The sequence below is a fragment of the Cydia pomonella genome, chromosome 27 (assembly GCF_033807575.1).
Source record: "Cydia pomonella isolate Wapato2018A chromosome 27, ilCydPomo1, whole genome shotgun sequence".
Lineage (NCBI taxonomy): Eukaryota > Metazoa > Arthropoda > Insecta > Lepidoptera > Tortricidae > Cydia > Cydia pomonella.
The window spans coordinates 8,269,110-8,288,641 of record NC_084729.1 but is presented as its reverse complement, the minus strand read 5'-3'; the positions used below and the strand labels follow the sequence as shown (position 1 = coordinate 8,288,641).

General features: G+C 37.6%; 1 protein-coding gene across 1 annotated transcript; it reads left to right on the top strand.

Annotated features, from left to right (window-relative positions):
* Window positions 1-1,685: 1,685 nt before the first annotated feature.
* Window positions 1,686-7,286, top strand: LOC133532694 (uncharacterized). The gene is made up of 3 exons (XM_061871464.1): window positions 1,686-1,749; window positions 4,671-4,778; window positions 6,550-7,286. The coding sequence occupies exons 1-3, from the start codon at window positions 1,719-1,721 to the stop codon at window positions 6,774-6,776; spliced, it is 366 nt and encodes a 121-aa protein (XP_061727448.1). The 5' UTR covers window positions 1,686-1,718; the 3' UTR covers window positions 6,777-7,286.
* The last annotated feature ends 12,246 nt before the right edge of the window (window positions 7,287-19,532 follow it).

Here is a 19,532-nt window from a genome sequence, read left to right as displayed (position 1 = left end):
TCCATATTTGAATTCTTGAAGTATATTTGTTTATTTACATTTTAATGTCAGTTCGCGAATAAATCTGGTGCTGAATAGAACTGCTTGAGTTATTTTTTCCACTTTCTCTTAAACTATCGAATCCCCTCTTCTTTACCCATAACCTAAATAAACCAGTTTAATCGATAAGCGACGAGACGACAGTTTTTTGCTATTGGCCACTGTTTACGAGTTATTTACGAAAATATAGAAAAATGGACCATAAATTGATTTTCATTAACTTTCCCGCTTTAATATCTTTTTTTTTATACTACGTCGGTGGCATACAAGCATACGGCCTGCCTGATGGTAAGCAGTATCCGTTGCCTATGTACGCCTGCAACTCCAGAGGAGTTACATGCGCGTTGCCGACCCTAACCCCCTCCCACCCTCGTTGAGCTCTGGCAACCTTCAATCTTTTTAAATGTTGACCCTAGTGAAAAGTGTACAGATCATTTTTTACTATGGACCACCGTTTACGAGTTATTTAAGTGAAACTAATAAAAGGGACCTTTAACCCCCTCTCTACTCGTTAGCGCCACCCCCATCCAACAGTACATTCAGTATGTTATATAATGTACCTTTATCCATAACTATGCCAACATTCGCTTATACACGAATTATTTCCCCGTTTTTTCCTTCGCTTGGTAGCCGTATAGAGAGAAATCTATTTTTTATCACAGACATCATCCTCAGAAGGGGTAAAAAGACCGACCCCGGTGATTTTTTTCCATCCTTCCCTGGGGCGTGTAAACAAAGAACAAAGCTCTCGGTCGTTTTCATGATTTTTTAAATATTTTCCCGCAATATATAAAAATATATATCGGTATGTTAGGTAAACGGGGCTAAATGCAACTATGGGGTTATTGCGTGTATTTGAGTTTTGTTTTAAACAACGTGAATTACTAGATTAGAGCTCCCGTCACGTCATCTAGCTACTTACTTGGAAATAAAGCGCGTTTTGACCAATAGGTAACCCCCTAGTTGCATTTCTCCCGGGTGGCTTGTGCTTGCAAAGTTGTATATTCTTTTGTTATTATATATGTGTATTGTTTCAAACAAATAACTGATTTATCTATCTATCTATTCATCTATAACTATTTTAGCGTATTGTCTTAATTTTAACTATGTTTCTTTCATAATCATATGCGTAATTATCTTTCATTATTATATGACTAAACATAACGTGTATTTTTGTTTTTATACCTTTTTTTATGTTAGCTGGTAGAATATTTGTGTAATATTCTTTTTCAAAACAAATGGGTGGCACAATGAAACACTTAAATTAAAACTTTATACATAAAAAAATCGTCCCATGTCGTGATTGCTTGGTAGGGCTCTGGATAGCAATGCTTATCCGCTGGGCGAAACACAGGCCAGCCCTCTGGTCACCCGAAGACTCTATAAGGCGCTTTGCTAACGCCTTATAGAAGCGGCGCGCGCTGGGCCCCATAATTGAATACATAATTTAGTAATTACTATAAAATATATTCACATTTTTACTATTGTATCTCGAGCACAACCCACTGTATATAATTATTCACGGATACCTAATGATGTAAAAGTATATTTTTCAAACAAATTTTAATTAAATCCCAATGTATTCCAAACCATTGAGCCGTATCGGATGATGTGTCAACTTTAATAACTTTTTTTGCTATATATAGCGTATTTCAGTTACTAGTAGTCATAATTTCAAAATGGCTGTCAAGATCTGCTTGTTGCTCCTTGGTAAGATTATTTTTTTTTTGATTGAAAACTTCTTTAGGCACGTCAGGCATTTTTTGTGATGAGAAAAAACATATATGGAAACCATTGAACTCCCGACACTGTTACCGTTACCTTTTTTTATTTCCGTTAATTTCAAAGGTGCATTCCTGAGCTTAAATTAAGTAACTTTCTCTATGACACTGGTATTCTAATTAACACCATTTCGGAGATAATCAATAATTTATTTTTATCTTATAAGGCCCTTACGAGCGTATGCACTTGTCTTAGGGCCTGTTTACATATTGATTAGTGTTTAGTTCGAGTGTATACATTTGCTGCTAAACATAAGTACTATCTCGGACGATTGATGTTCGAAATGCCCGTGTTACAACGTTATATGCAACATTCAATTACTTTTTATAAAAGTAAAAAACTAAAAGAAATGGTATTTTTTTTTTGTTTTTGTTTTTTTTATTAACTAATTAGGAAACTAAATGGTTTCCTTATACGTACTTACCCATACTCCGAAGTTAACGGAATTAAATAAAAGCACGGTGTATAGTGTATGTACGTACATATATACATATGCATGTTGGCATTTTTTGCGATGGAATTCAAGTTTTCACTTCTGTTGGTACTCCGGGAGAGCCACTGTTTTTTTTACGTATATGCTACAGCTTTCAAGGATGAATTTCGCTGGAGGTCATGGCTGTGATTGGGAGGACTACTTATTGGGCCTCCCGAAACACTAGAACCATTATTAATTCATTTATTTTATTGGAACAGCGTTTTTTAAGCAGTAACTATAAAACTGCCGTGAGACTGGAACATACGGCCCGATTCGAAGAATGTGATACGATAACAATAAGTTCTGGTTTAGATAAGTTCTCATTTATATATCGTTAGTATGTCGTATAATAGATAGAAGCAGCTCGATTCGGGCAACAAATGTCACTTTGACAGAAACAATGTCACTTAGAAATATCGTAGATAGATCTTATTGGGATCACAGCGGAATAGAGATAAACGTAAATTTTGACATGTCGTTTAGTTATCGATCTTTCCAAGATCCTAAACGTGTCTTAATAATTCTTCGAATCGGACCGATATTACGAGGATTGGCCACAGTCACTGCTTCGTACAAACGTAGGCCTCATTTTCCTCTCTGGACATTGACATCATGGATTTTTTTACTTATTTTGATATATATTAACCATAGCTCTGCCCCTATGTTTGACTTTTTCGATTTTTTTATTTGTGTAAAATTAGGATCGAAAAACAGATTTCATGCAAATGTTTAAATGCTCCTAACTCTTTTAATAATTAAAGATTCTAAAAAATCAAACGTAAAGTCATAGCTTGATACATACAACAAACTGGAGCAAAATATTTATAATGTGGACAATTAAATAGATATATCATGTGCAAGAAAATAGAGCATAGCATGTATATTGTGATAAATTAATAATATAAATACATAGTTATTTTAATGTATTTTATTCTATATGTTTTTTTTTCTGTGCCATATAAAAATGTGTACCTATGTACGTATAAACCTGTTGCCACGCCCTTATATAGGGTCCATGACTATACTTATCTAATTTTAAGAACATGTGTAAATACCATGGTTTGTAACGAATAAATGATCATGAATATACAGAGAGGAAAATAAGGCCTACGTTTGTATGGATAAGCCTATCCTCTTAAAACTAATTTAAATAGGTTACTCACTTGTACTCTGTGTAAACTAATTTATACGGGTTTCTCAAAAGTCTTCAAATACGAATCAAATCATTTCGAGCGGTTATTCGACTTAATATTAGGTAACCCGTTTAAATAAATTTGCTTCCCTTTCCAACTACCAAATTTAATATACAAGGTGCCCTTGAGCATTGCGAGACATTTTAACTAAGCATTCCTGGTAATATTTAGAAACTAAAATGTCATATAAATTTTTCTGGATTAGGCCTAGTTTCAGAGATAATTAAATGTTTTTCTAAATCATTCTTTCGCCATAAGTCGGTACAAAACACATTTTTGACTGCGGTATTGCCACTTTGAGGTCTAGTCTGGATATACCTATTGATTGTCATCGAAAAATTAAAAAAAATGTTTTCGTGAGGCTACCCCCAAATAAAAAAAAACTTTTTAGTTAATTTTAGGTTATGTGTTTATCAATAAAAATTACGTTTTATGTACAGGAGTGTTCAAAAAAAAGGGGAATAAAAAAACAAAAAAAATATTTTTTTGCCGAATTTCACAAAAAGTCATATAACATTTTTTGCTTCTGTTGCCATCAGGAATGCACCGTTAAAATCTCTCGCAATGCTCACGAGCACCTTGTATGTACTATTTACCTCCTACCTAATACAAATAGTATTTTATACCATCGCGATGTAATAGAGAGCTTTTCAGTCAAGTACCGTGTTTAGGCAATGAAGCTTACTAAGTTGCCTAAGTAAGGTACGAGATTGAAAAGCTTGATTATATCACGATTGTATACAATAATTTTTCTACGAGTCATCTAAAATAATAGTTTTTTTACTATAAAACCTAAATAATTAATGAATATTGGTAAGTATTTCAGTAGAAAGAATGTAGTACAACAAACATAAACGCGCGACTATTTAGTCAAAATACCCGTTATTTTAAAACCGGTTTTTATGATAACAGCTCTTGTCAAATTAATCGGTTCAGAGCAATAAAACCGGTTTCTTCCTATGTCGGTGTCTATATTTACGTGACACACTACTAAGCCGGCCTGCCGTTTCGGCGATCGTCGAATAAACAGTTTTGAAAACGTTCGCGTTCTTATAAAAGTTCGGAGGAAGTTAAAAATAAACCGGTTTTTACCGGTATTTGATAAACCTGTTCTGAGTCTTGGTTCTGGCCTATATGTATATAAAATGTGGAAGTTTTTTAATGTTACACCAACGTTGCAGGACTAATGTGCTTGGCGGCCGGCAAACCATTGTGCCCGAGTGCAATGTATGAAACCATGCAGCCCATGACTGTCTGTGAAACTATGCCAACGCCGTCCATGTATTATGGTGAGTCCTTCTTCCTTGTCGTATCCTCGTGGCTGAGGGACGTGACGACTGTGGACAGTTCACCAGTGCTCTCCAAGCCGCTCTATCTTGAGCCCGGTGCATGCTAGCCTGCAATGTGTTTTTTGTCTCCGACGTTATGGTGGTCGTATTATGGTGAGTATACCGTTTTAAGATAATTTTTTAGGTTATGTACCTCAAAGATGAAATAAATAATAAATATTTGAACACAATCTTATACTGGTCGACTTAGCCCCAAGCTAAGCAAAGCTTGTACTATGGGTACTAGGCGACATTTTTTTTTATACCACGACGGTGGCAAGCTAGCATACGGCCCGCCTGATGGTAAGCAGTCACCGTAGCCTATGGACGGCTGCAACTCCAGAGGTGTTATATGCGCGTTGCCGACCCTTTAAAAATCTGTACACTCCTTTTTTTAAGAACCTCATACTGTAGACCCTCGGGAAAACCTCGGCAGGTAGCTCATTCCACAACCGTAGCGTGCGCGGGAGGAAGTTCCTCTTAAACCGCACAGTGCGTGACCATTTAGGTTCTAGGGTGTGAGGATGAACACCCTGCCGACGGCGGGCGGTGCGGTGATAGAAAGTAGCCGTGGGCATCATGTCAAACAATTCTTCAGAGCACAGCCCATTGTACAAGCGGTAGAACACACATAAGGAGGCAAAGTCTCTCCTTAGACATACGTTTATATATAATTACACCCATGACACACATAAATGCCCTTAACGCGATTCGAACCCGGGACGATCGGCTTCATAGGCAGGGTCACTACTCACTAGGCCAGACCTGTCGCCATAAATATAAATACATCAACTGGGCGCATCAACGTTTTGTCCGACAGTTTTGGGTGTTTCTTGCATTACTCAAAATGTATCTGGAGTTAGAATTCGAGCTTCTAATGGCTCCTCTACACGATGGCCCAGCGCTTGACCAGCGAGATGGCCATGCGATGGTTATATCTTCTCTACACGATAGCACAGCGCTGGACCATTGAGATGGCCATGCGATGGTTGAGAGCACGCACTATGGAAAGGGCCACGTGTAGATGCATACGCACCATCGATGGCCCACTTTTGATCATTTCAGTCATTAGCCATCTGACACCACTGCCCTGTCTACACGCTGGCCCATCTCAGTGGGTCAGTATGATGGCCCATCGTATAGAGGAGCCATAATATACATATTTTCTGTTTATTAGGTTGGACCTTGAATGTTTACCATACACCATAAACTTAAACATTTCTATATTTAAACCTATTATTTAAAAGTGAAATTTTACAACCAAGTTTAAAATGAGGACAGGGTTTTGTCGGTCAAAAAGTTAATTTGCCCAGCTACCACAATATCTTCTTCTTCCTCGCGTTGTCCCCGCATTTGCGACGGCTTATGGCAGGCTAGGGTCCGCTTGGCAACTAATCCCGAGAATTGGCGTAGGCACTAGTTTTTACGAAAGCGACTGCCGTCTGACTTTCCAACCCAGAGGGTAAACTAGGCCTTATTGGGATTAGTCCGGTTTCCTCACGATGTTTTCCTTCACCGAAAAACGACTGGTGAATATCAAATGATATTTCGGACATAAGTTATGTAAGTATGAGTATGAGCCGGGGTTTGAATCCGTGACCTCCGTATTGCAAGTCGCACGCTCTTACCGCTATGCCACCAACGCCAGCTACCACAATATAATAAACTTGTATTAAATTTCGAATTTTGGAGCAAAATAGGCACATTTTATACTATAAATCACTCGTTTCAGGTTATGGTGGACTAGGCAATATGGAAATGGTGCCTACTTTCGGATACACTGGCTACGGAGGGTACCCTGGCATCGGTGGATATGGTCGAGGCTACGGGAACGCTGGCCTCGGCATCGGTGGAGGCCTAGGTTTAGGTCTCGGTGGTGGCCTGGGCATCGGGGCCGGCCTCAACCCCGGACTCGGCGCCGGCCTCGGCGGCCTCGGCGGCGCTTTAGGGGTGTTTTAACCCTTAGAAGAAAAATTAGCAGTGAAATTTGAATCAATGGAGTTAGAAAATTATTTAGTTACAACTCTGATGTTATAAAAATTTCATTGAAGCTAATTATAGTATTAATATTAGGACAATTTATTTAAACCTTTTCGACAAATGGGTATTTAGGTGGATCGATTCTTTTTTGTCGTTTTTCTGTCTTATCAACCGGAAGGCAAAAGTCACACAATATTTTTTTGTAAATTCACCAAAAGTTGTAGAGATCTATTACAAAAAAATTGAAAGGTATGGAATTAATAATGTCGAAAGTTTTAGCGACTTCTAGGATTTCTACTCTCTACGACGATAAATGAATTAAAATCTATTCAGTGTAAATATAGGTTTGGTAAAATGTATGCTATTTCGTGATTCAAATGTGAAGATAGGCGTCGTAACCTTCCCAACGAGTGACAAAAAAGTTGATCTACCCTCGCACATAAAATGCATATATGTAGAAAGACAAATTTAATAAATGTGTCCATGAAATTTCAGTTGTTTTATTTACATAAGAGAGAAAATATACGTTCATTAAAACCGTAATAAAATACGAATAATGTTGATTGAACTTTAAAATATCTGATATATAACGACGTGTGTGTGTGTGTGTGTGTGTGTGTGTGTGTGTGTGTGTGCGTGCTTGCGTGCGTGCGTGCGTGCGTGCGTGTTAAAATAATAATAGTTATCTCATAGGTTGCAAGAGGTTTTCAGTGTCGATGTATGTTTTGTCCAATAACCATTTCGTCAATACCTGTTTGCTTCTTCTTCCTCGCGTTGTCCCGGCATTTGCCACGGCTCATGGGAGCCTGGGGTCCGCTTGACAACTAATCCCAAGATTTGGCGTAGGCACTAGTTTTTACGAAAGCGACTGCCATCAGACCTTCCAACCCAGAGGATAAACTAGGCCTTGTTGGGATTAGTCCGGTTTCCTCACGATGTTTTCCTTCACCGAAAAGCGACTGGTAAATATCAAATGATATTTCGTACATAAGTTCCGAAAAACTCATTGGTACGAGCCGGGGTTTGAACCCGCGACCTCCGGATTGCAAGTCGCACGCTCTTACCGCTAGGCCACCAGCGTTTTTTTCGTCAATACCTGTTTGCATGAGTATTTATTAAGGTGATAAATGTTCAGTAACGAATTTAACTTATTGTACAGGAAGCTACCTAGAAAATAATATCTTTTACTATTATATTACTTGAATAATCCTGATGCGATTATATAATATATAATATGTAATTTAAGCACGTGATTTTAAAATAAGAGCGTAATTTCGATTGGATGGTGTTCCGATGTTGAACCATACTCTATAAGGTGAATATTAAAATAGTTCCTATTATTTTTTTGTATTACCTCTGCCGTAGAAATGTCGATATCTAAGTTCTGTATTCTCAGATACAAATACGATAGTTCAATCACCCAATTTACCACAAATCTGTCCAATCTATCTGTCATTTCAGTACAAATCCAGACGGATGGGATATAAGATTGGGGAATAAAACTATCATTATGGTATTCTTCTAAAGGGCCCTCCACACTCATTGGATGTGTACTGTGAATTTTTATTCTAATAATTTTGTAAATCTGTTGACATTGTAATTATAATTTGTAACTTTTTTATAAATAATACTAATAAGGTTAGGTTAAGTTTTTTACAATGTGTTTATATGTGTTTTGTATAGTATTTTTAAATGTATTTTTATATTTTACTTTTATATCCATATTGTAAAAAACATAACCCTAAGAACAAAGAGAAATAAAGGAATAATAATAATAATTTAGCCTATATACGTCCCACTGCTGGGCACAGGCCTCCTCTCATGTGTTAGGGGGAATTTTTTATAATTATCTTTAATATTTATAATAATTTTTAATAGGTACAATGTAGATAATTTTAATTATTAAGTAGTTATGTTCGACACAATAAATTATATTGAGAATAAAAAAAACAAAAAAAGCTCGTACGTGAATCACGGCGCGAAGCCGTGAAGTAGTCGCGAATAAGTGTAGCCTCGATTTCGAAAATTGTTCGCACCATCGCGCCTTGTACCCCGTTTTTTGCCGGCGTTTTGCCCCGCGTCAAAGGAAAGGCGAATCGCGAGCTTGCTAGATTCCACATCACACACTATTTAGGCTCATCTGTGGCAACCAGGGATCGGAAACCGGTATTTTTTGTATGGGAACGAAAACGGTATTTTTTCGTTCTTTGTTAATTATTTCATTTCTAATTGGGCAATCTAATAATACGAAGTCGTTATCTAAAGACACAACCGAGTCCTATATTTGGAGTATAAAATGAACCGAAATATATGTTTATTTCATAGTTTTTCCAAAAAACCGGTTCCGATCCCTGGTGGCAACATAAATATTAAATATATTGTGATTATATTGGTTTTACAATAAAACAAAATGGAAAAATACTCCTCAGCACGTATGATGACGTGAATAACTGACGCGAACCAAACTGCGAAATCTCTGTGAAGTTGTGCGAGTGTGGAGTCAACGTCGCGATATGTTCTCTTCGCGAATCACACACATTACACATAGCCTGGAGAGGGCTTAATATCATAAATGTGAAAATTTGTACTTCACGCAAAATCTATTTTACCTAAACTACACTTTAAAATATTACCTATTGTTGAAAATAGACATACAAGTAAGATATCTATAGACTTTTTATCCTGGTATTTATATCCTACGAGGGTAAAATTAGGGTACACATAAAAAATAATACAATAGATTTTAGTCACCCATGCGACATGTTTCAGATAGCCCAGGTCTCCAGTTAGCACTGAGGGGCTCCCCAGAGATATCGACGCGCAACCGGCAAAAGCCGATATAAAAAAGCTTTATGTCTGCGCAATAAGAGCGACAAAGGCGTCGAAAATTGAAGTTCGTCAATTGCGGGCCTTTTTCTTTGTCACTCTAATTACGTATTAATAAGGGTAAAAGAGAAAGATCCCCGAAGGCGATCGGCGTCCAGGCGTAATTATGGAAAATGACGTCGCTGCGCAGTTGCGCCAACGTTGCGTCGAGCAGCAGCCATAGAGTTGACTAGACGCCTGTGGGGTGGCTCTTAACCTTTGGTATGCTTAGGAGCAGGGGGCTTACCGCGAAAACCGAAATTCGCAAATTGCGGGGATCTTTCTCTTTTACTCTTACTAAGACGTAATTAGAGTGACAGAGAAAAATGCCCGCAATTGACGAACTTCGATTTTCCCTGTAGGAGCCCTGATCTGCTCCATATTATATTCAACCAAATTCAACTTAAACATTAATATATCATGGTTGCTAAATAAATAGCAAATTTCTGACTGGCGCATACGAAAGGTTAACCAATAGATAGGTAGGATAGGTTCGCTACGTTGCTTCTGTTACCCGAAAGGCAAACTGTCTAGAAATAGAAGCCTCGGCAGGGCTCCGTCGACTTAGGAAACGTGACAAAGATATCCACGTTTCATAATATGCCTAGGAATTTTGCGATCTACCTAATCTTATCGCCCGCCGTTATTTAAAACAGTTTCGTTATACTGACAGGCAATTTTACAATCTAAATATCCTACACCATTGAAAGTTAGGACTTTAACATTACGAATTATTTTCTTCTCCACTAAGAAAGGATTTTAAGAAATTCAACCCCTAAGAGGGTCAAAATGGGCTTTAAAGTTTTGATCAACTTCTACGCGCAAAATAGCAGACAAATGCTTTAGCTCATGGTTGACTGACAGTAAGTCCGCCATTTGTACTCTTCATCATCCCATCCTCGTCGCCAATTGATATAAATAAGCCCTAAGGGCTGATACGGAGGGTTCTAGGAGGCGTAAATTAAGAGACCGTGCGTTAGTACATAGGTTTATTACCGGACTAAGAGACGGTTACAAAAATGCCGGCGCCACGCCAAAGGGCGCGCGGGTAGACTTAACCCTACCCACCACCAATATACATACATAACAGTATTGTGCAATGAAGTTAAAATAAAAACCGGCCAAGAGCATGTCGGGCCACGCTCAGTGTAGGGTTCCGTAGTTACTCTTCCGTCACAATAAGCTAAACTGGAGCTTAAAGTATAGTAATTAGAGTTAAACAAATAGGCAAATTTGCATAATCATTACCTAATTAGGTAAAGTAAGTCTTTTTACTATGAAGGGGGAACTTTTTGGGATAACTCAAAAACAGCTAAACTGAGCATGTCCACTATAGTTTTCATTTAATGTCTTTCTTAAGCTCTACTTCCACGATTTTTTTCATAATTTTTGGACCTATGGTTCAAAAGATAGAGGGGGGGGACACAATTTTTTTTTCTTTCGGAGCGATTATCTCCGAATATATTCACTTTATCAAAAAATGTTAGTTGAAAACCCCTATTAGTTTTGAAAGACCTTTCCAACGATACTCCACACTGTAGGGTTGAAGCAAAAAAAAATTCACCCCCACTTTACGTGTAGGGTAGGTACCCTCAAAGAAATTAAATTTTTAGATTTTATTGTACGACTTTTTCGGCTTTATTGATTTATATATCCATGCCGAATTTCAGCTTTCTAGCACTAACGACCACGGAGCAAAGCCTCGGACAGACAGACAGACAGACAGACAGACGGACATGGCGAAACTATAAGGGTTCCTAGTTGACTACGGAACCCTAAAAAGAATTAAAAAAACGCTAGCTTGTTTTATAAATCAAGGGGTTTGCACTAAGCAAACAATACCTTAACTCTGGAAACATTTCTCACTGTTCCATGTTTCAGCAAAAGTGTAAAAAGTCATTTTTAATGCATCACATAAAGTACGTATTAAGCAAACAGTCGCTCGCAGCTGTAACCCCGGGCTTTAGTGATGTGCCGTGTTGCCGATGGCAATATTTCCGATTACAATACTTTGGCACGTTTTATATAAGATGGGACTGTCCATTTTTTTGTCACTGGGCGTCAGCTCATCGTCCTGTGTATCAAGACCCCAAATGAAGCCGTAAGACCTAGGTTAAGATGTACTAACACTAGTATTGTAAGTCTGTATATAACTAACAATCTATGGGCAAATTGGCCTGAAATAAAGAAATAAATTAAATTAAATTAAATTAATTATATCGACTCATACTAAGGAGTTTTTATTTATTTGTTTATTTAAACTTTATTGCACGATATAAAATTGTACAAATGGCGGACTTAATGCCCTAAGGCATTTTCTACCAGTCAACCATTGGGTCAAACAGAAACTTGCAGTTAGTGCAAGATTGTACACAACGAGAGGGTATATGAAACACAAATCAAGTTATTCTATTTATACACTTACACATAAAAATAATAGCAAAAATACCTACATATATATACAACATACATACATATATACAGATAAAACTCTTCTCTAGAGTTTTTCTGAATTTATATGTACTATTACGGAAAATTTATTTATTTATTTAAACTTAATGGCACAACAGAAAAACTTAATGCACAAAAGGCGAACTTAATGCCATGAGGCATCAGTCAACCTTAGGGCAAAGCAGAAAACATTGTAGGCGGTGCATTTAAAACTAAAATAAATTTATTGAAAGAATTAATACACATAATTAATCTTTTAACTATAACGGTCTACTGTGTTACAATCTAAATAAATAAAATAAATATTAGGGGACTTCTTACATAGATCAACCTAGCCCCAAACTAAGCCAAGCTTGTACTATGGGTACTAGATGGCGATATACATACTACATACTTGTATAGATAAATACATACTTATATATATAGAATACACCCATGACTAAGGAACAAATATCTGTGTTCATCACACGAATAAATGCCCTTACCGGGATTCGAACCCAGGACCATCGGCTTCATAGGCAGGATCACTACACACTAGGCCAGACCGGTCGTAACCAATAGTGTCCAAAATCGGGCTAAAATTATTTGCACCTTATAATACTTTTCCAAATTGAGATATACTCGTAGGTATCTCTTTTTTCTCGAACAAAAGCTTAAGTATCTTTACAGTTCAAATCAACAGTAGGGCCCCAAGATACAGGCTCAACCTAGTTTGGGGTCCGCCAGACGTTCTATATGTATATTGGCGTAGTTCTCAAAAAACATTTTTGTATATATTTTTACAGTACATATGGTGCTACTTTACCGCACTAGTGCGAAAATTAGCATATTACGTTACTGTGTCGAACATTTAAAGGGCCATATGTACTGTAAAACGTTGTACGTTACATGTGCGAATAGGTGATTCGGAACTCGTGCCGATTTAAAACACTCCCTTTTTTTCGCATTTCGAATTTCCTATTTTTCGCACTTGTATCGTAATGTACTATTATTTTGTAAAATATATCAGCTATAATCTAATTGTTCTATTTATACTTACACATATAGTTATCACTTTTTGTTAAGCCATTAGATAATACTATTTTTTTGACCATCACCTACGTAATGGCAGTATTTCCAGCATCACTGACCATATGGCAATATTCCCGCCTCACCTCCACACCACTACCAAACTTACGGCAACTCGAAAACTTCGCGAATTATGCAAAACTCATGTTTATGTGCTCCGTGCCGGATTTGTGCACAAATTTACAAGATGTATACATTCTGGATGCAAAACATGCTAGTTATAAGTTCGGAACCTTAACATGGTTGTAGACGGGGTTAATGAATACATTACTTGTTATAATTATAGTTTTGAAACAACTGCATAAAATATCTAGGTATATATATTATGTAGATTAGCTAAACCCGCTCTTCAATGTAGTAGTGAAACTTTCGAATAGATGTTAAATATTTGAAATATGTAAAGACATTTCCAGACAAAAGGTACCTGGGGGCCCGATTCGAAGAATGATTAAGACACGTTTAAGATCTTGGAAAGATCGATAGCTAAACGTATTAGGAATATATCTTTAGGGCCTATTGTACAGCCTTTTATACCAGAAGCCTGTGGAGTGATTATACCAAGAAACAGTACAATGCTCTGCGAATCCAATATAACGATGCGTTAAGAGTGCTGATGAGGTTGCCCCGATACTGCAGCGTGTCAGGGATGTTTGCGACAGCCAGGGTAGACTGCAAGGTCCGGAAACCGGTTAAATTTCCAAACCGTTATCATGTACTTGGCGCAAAACCTTTTAATTTCGGTTTCGCTCGAAAAACCGTTATTTTAAAACCGGTTTTTATGAGAACAGTTCTTGTCTAATTAACCGGTTTAGAACAATAAAAACCGGTTTCTTCCTATGTCGGTGTCTATGTTTACGTGGCACACCACCAGGCCGACTGGCCGTCGCGTCGGTCGTTGAATAAACCGGTTTTTTAGATTAGAATAAAGTTCTTAAAACGTTCGCGTTCTTATAAAAGTTCGGAGTAAAACCGAAATTAATCGATAATTACCGGTATTTTAAAAACCGGTTCCGAGCCTTGGTAGACTGCTTCCATGCCAACATGCGCAAGCGCTGCGCCTCCCTGGTGCGCCGGTGAGGGGCAGCTCCAACAGCATTCTGACAATGATTGCGAGCAGGTTCGACTGCGCATATGTAAACCATTGTTGCATGACCCAACTTAATAAAAATGTTATTTATGATATTGATTATTAATGGATATTTATGTGTAAATAGTGTAATATAAATAAATTGTGTATAATAATAGTAATTATTTGTGGTCTGATTTGTAATTGTGATTTTTAATTTTATTATATTGGTAGTTTAAATTTTAAGATACAATACAATACAATACAAATACACTTTATTGCACACCTCAATACAGAAACAGTACAAATAATACAACATAAAGAAGAGGTAAACAACAGGCGGTCTTATCGCTAAAAATGCATATTTGCGGCACTTGTTAAGTTGGGCGTCTTCTGCAGCCGTCCCCGGTTTTCGGACGGAGCCAGACATCCTTTAGGATGTATATGGACTCTGTCTGAAATAATATTGTTTTATTTTATATTTATTTTATATCTAATTGCTTTAGGTAAGTATAAAATGGAGGTGCCTCTTTAAATTTGCTCAACCCGTTACCATCGAGATGTCGTCTCTTTGACGTCCCCAATCCAAGTGAACGTCCATTATGATGCCTTTCATTCATGAATGTAAATAAATATGGTTAACGTAAAGTAAACGTAAGCGATTATCGCCGCCCATGGACATATGCAACACCAGAGGGGCTGTAAGTGCGTTGCCGGCCTTTAAGATGAAAGTACGGTCGATAAAATGTCGTATACGGTATACGAGGAAAATAGCACCGTGTGAACGTAGCCTTATCGTACTTAAGTTTAGGAGTCACCCCCGTTGCGACGGAGATATTTACCTATAATTCTCGAATTTAAGAAGGGGCTCTGGTGGTACGGTCACGTCTGAAAATATCGATACGGACAAAGTGTAAAAATTTTTTTTTATACTACGTCGGTGGCAAACAAGCATACGGCCCGCCTTTTTTTCTCGGTGTGGGAATGCTGTTACGCATCGTCCCCCTGGCCTGAGGTAGGGCCATTTTGGGGGGTATGTGGGACTCTCACCTCCCGGCTTTTTCCATTGAGAACGAGGGGGAGGAGCCTACCCACTAAACCCACACCGGCGTTTCCCACAGAATGCCGTATGGGGAGGCGTTATTTCGTAATTTTTTTAAATAAAATATAGGAGTTTTCCAATCAAAATTAGAACATCCGAAACTTTTCGAATGCCTGTGGAATTTAATGAGTTATTTTCAACGCAATTTTTTCACAGAATAAAGTTACGAGTTTTACATATTATTTAACAACAACGGCAAAAAATAAATCAGTAACATTTTTGAGAAAAAATGTTACACATTTTATTTACAGAATCGGACAGAGTAGATAACTTGACATCTTATTTTGTAATGGAGGTTATCGCTGAGATTCAAGATGGCGAAGACATCTCGGAAATATGTTTCTGTGTTTTGCTCATTAATGTTGTTTTAAGAGTTTTATTGATAGCTTATTATGCAGTGAGCTATCGTGGAAATGTGCAGTTAATGAAAAACTAATCTTGAAACGCGTTTAACCATGTTTTAATCAACACCCGGCAATCCATCGGCATCGTGGCTTTTAGTAAAGTCCAGCTATCTCTTTACTAAAAGCAACTACCGAACAACGTCATGCTCTACGAGCACACTTAAAAGTTACTACTGAACAATGACACTTGACATTGGCAATATCATCATAGATTAAATATTTTATGGATGCCATATTAAAAAACCCGGCCAAGAGCATGTCGGGCCACGCTCAGTGTAGGGTTCCGTAGTTACCCTTCCGTCAGAATAAGCTAAACTGGAGCTTAAAGTATAGTAAATTGTTAACCAAGGGATGAAACGGTACCTTTCACCCGAGTTAAACAAATAGGCAAATTTTGCATAATCTGTACCTAATTAAAGTAAGTATTTTACTATGAAGGGAAAACTTTTTGCGATAACTCAAAAACAACTAAACTGATCATGTCCGCTATAGTTTTCATTTAATGTGTTTCTTAAGCTCTACTTCCACGATTTTTTTCATATTTTTCGGACCTATGGTTCAAAAGTTAGAGGGGGGGGACACATTTTTTTTTTCTTTCGGAGCGATTATCTCCGAATATATTCACTTTATAAAAAAATGTTTCTTGAAAACCCGTATTAGTTTTGAAAGACCTTTCCAACGATACCCCACACTCTAGGGTTGAAGCGAAAAAAAAATTTCACCCCCACTTTACGTGTAGGGGAGGTACCCTAAAAAAAATTAAATTTTTAGATTTTATTGTACGACTTTGTCGGCTTTATTCATTCATATATCCATGCCAAATTTCAGCTTTCTAGCACTAACGACCACGGAGCAAAGCCTCGGACAGACAGACAGACAGACAGACAGACGGACATGGCGAAACTATAAGGGTTCCTAGTTGACTACGGAACCCTAAAAAAGAAGAACTCCACGGTGCCTAGTAGTTTTGGCAGTTCTAAAAAAAGAAGCTGATTTTACTTTGTCAACCACATATCAGAAACCCTCCATTATGCTTTCAAAAACCGGCGACCGTTCGACGACCGGTTTGGCCTAGTGGGTAGTGAACCCTGCCTACGAAGCTGATGGTCCCGGGTTCAAATCCTGGTAAGGGCATGTATTTGTGTGATGAGCATGGATATTTGTTCCTGAGTCATAGGTGTTATCTATGTATTTAAGTATTTATAAATATTTATATATTATATATATCGTTGTCTAAGTACCCTCAACACAAGCCTTATTGAGCTTACTGTGGGACTTAGTCAATTTGTGTAATAATGTCCTATAATATTTATAAAAAAAAAAAAACATAAATTACACAAATTGACAAAGCCCCACAGTAAGCTCAATAAGGCTTGAGATGTGGGTACTAAAATACATAGAAAATACCCAAAACTCAGGAGCAGTTATCCATGCTCATCACTACACTATACAACCAGTCGAGTGCGGGCCGAAATTTCAGGCACGATCAATGATTTGATCCGCAGAGCTCTCGGCACAGTCAACATACCGGCAACCCTCGAACCATTTGGCTTGTCAGCGGCAGACGGGAAAAGACCCGATGGATGCTCGCTTGAACCTTGGTTTTTGGGGCGACCCTTGGCGTGGAATGTGACCTGCGTGGATACATTGGCTCCGTCCCACGTCCAGCGCTCGTCCCGAAAACCGGGGACGGCTGCAGAACACGCCCAACTTAACAAGTGCCGCAAATATGCATTTTTAAAAAACAATTACATATTTGCAGCACTTGCAGTCGAAACCTTTGGGCCGTGGTCATCGGACACCAAACAAGTCGTGAAAGAAATTTCTTACAAACTTGTGTGGGTGTCCGGCGACCTTCGTGCGGGGGAATATTTCGCTCAGCGGTTAAGTCTGGCAATCCAACGGGAAATACAGCAAGCGTTCTTGGGACGATGCCCCAGGCAACTCTATTAGGTTCTAGAGACGAAAATTTCTAATGTTTAATATACTAAATGTTTTAAAATTAAATATGCTCGTCACACAAATAAATTCCCCTACCGGGATTCGAACAGGCAGGGTCACTCATCGACTAGGCCAGATCTGTCGTCAAATATTTTTATTTTAATGAAAATCAATTACCATATTCGTATTATTTTCTAAGTATGTGAAACATTTTTATTAATAAGTACTTATTTGATTGAGCCCAGGAAATGCGTAACATTATTATAATACAGTGAAACATGGATAAGTGGGACATCGAGGGAGGGACATCAGCAAATTTATCTCAGTTAAAGAGGTATTCCACTTACCCAGGGTCTCAGTTAGCAAGGTATAAGTAAATTTCTGTCTCATTTTCATAGAGGTGAGAAAAGAGTATATTTCAGTTATAGAGGTGGTTAATTAGTTATTTTGTTAACATTGTATTGTATCAGTTGTAGATAATCTTTGAAAATAGAATATAAGGTAAAATAAACCTTGTCCCATAATAAAACTATCTAACTAGCTATAACGATGGTACTAACAATGTTTTATGGAATTCTGATGGATCTAAAATAATATTTTTTTTTATATATATTTCTAGTTTGGTAATTTTTTTATTCAATTGTATTTTGAATGATTCTACAAAGGATAGATTGATACGGACTTCCTTTCGTCTTAGAACTTCAATAAATGAAAATTTATTTTTTGTTTTTGCTTGTCACTTAATTATGGAAATGTGGATAAATTAAGAGTTAGTAAAAATACGGAAATCGATCTTTAATAAAGTCCAAGTTAGAGAGGTCACAGATTGACGTTATCTCAGATACAGAGGTCAATTCCTACAACATTTTAAAATAACAATTGAGCTAATGTAAACTTTCAGTAAAAGAGGTAAATACACTCCCTGTCTCAATAAAATAGAGGTAAATATGACTATGAAATCAAAACATCTAATCCCAGCCGGGCTAGCACATGATTGGCGCGACAGTATCTCGCGGCGACATAGACTACCCGTCCCTCTATAATTAACGTAGTTAGAAAAGGATGGGTAGTCTATCTTAGTTAAGTATAGGGGTTTGTTTTATCTTACTAACAGAAGTAATTCAGTGCTTAAGTGTCGAGACCGCACCTTGACCCAGCTATAGAGGTTTCTCACTTATCCAGGTCCCACTTAACCAAGTTTCACTGTAATATAAAATGTCGTCCCTCATGCGTTAAATTACCTACGAATTATGGGAGACATATTAAATTTCCTTCCACGTCTTTACCTATTTTCTTCAAGTTATTTTTGATGGGACTTGACGAAGTTTATAAATAAAATACAGGCTTGTTTTTTTAGTTACTTGTAACAATTTACGGTGTGAATATATAGGTCATCTGACCAACTTTTACTTTTACAATAAAATTGATCTCTCATACAAAATATCAACATCAGACCAGTCTATGAATCAGACATTTTTTTTCGCGATTTTGGGGTTGGTTCCATAGTAAAAGTATGTATGACCTATATATTCACATCGTATATTATTGCAGGTGACAAAAAAAAACACCCCTATGTAAAAATACAGATTAATTAGTGTAGAGTTTTGGGACCCGGGTACGTCCTTAAACTACGTCCAAAAGAGAGGTATGGGCATTGTGAATACCATCTTGCTTTGTGTGGTAGGGCACAGCCAGTGGATGTCATTCTAGATCTAGAGCAGAGCCCAACTGGGGAAGTACCTCCACCTTACAGAAAACACTGGGTCTAGTGTTATTTGGCTGCTGTTTTCTGTAAGGTGGAGTGCATAGGTGGATGGTATGAGTACATAGTGTTGTGT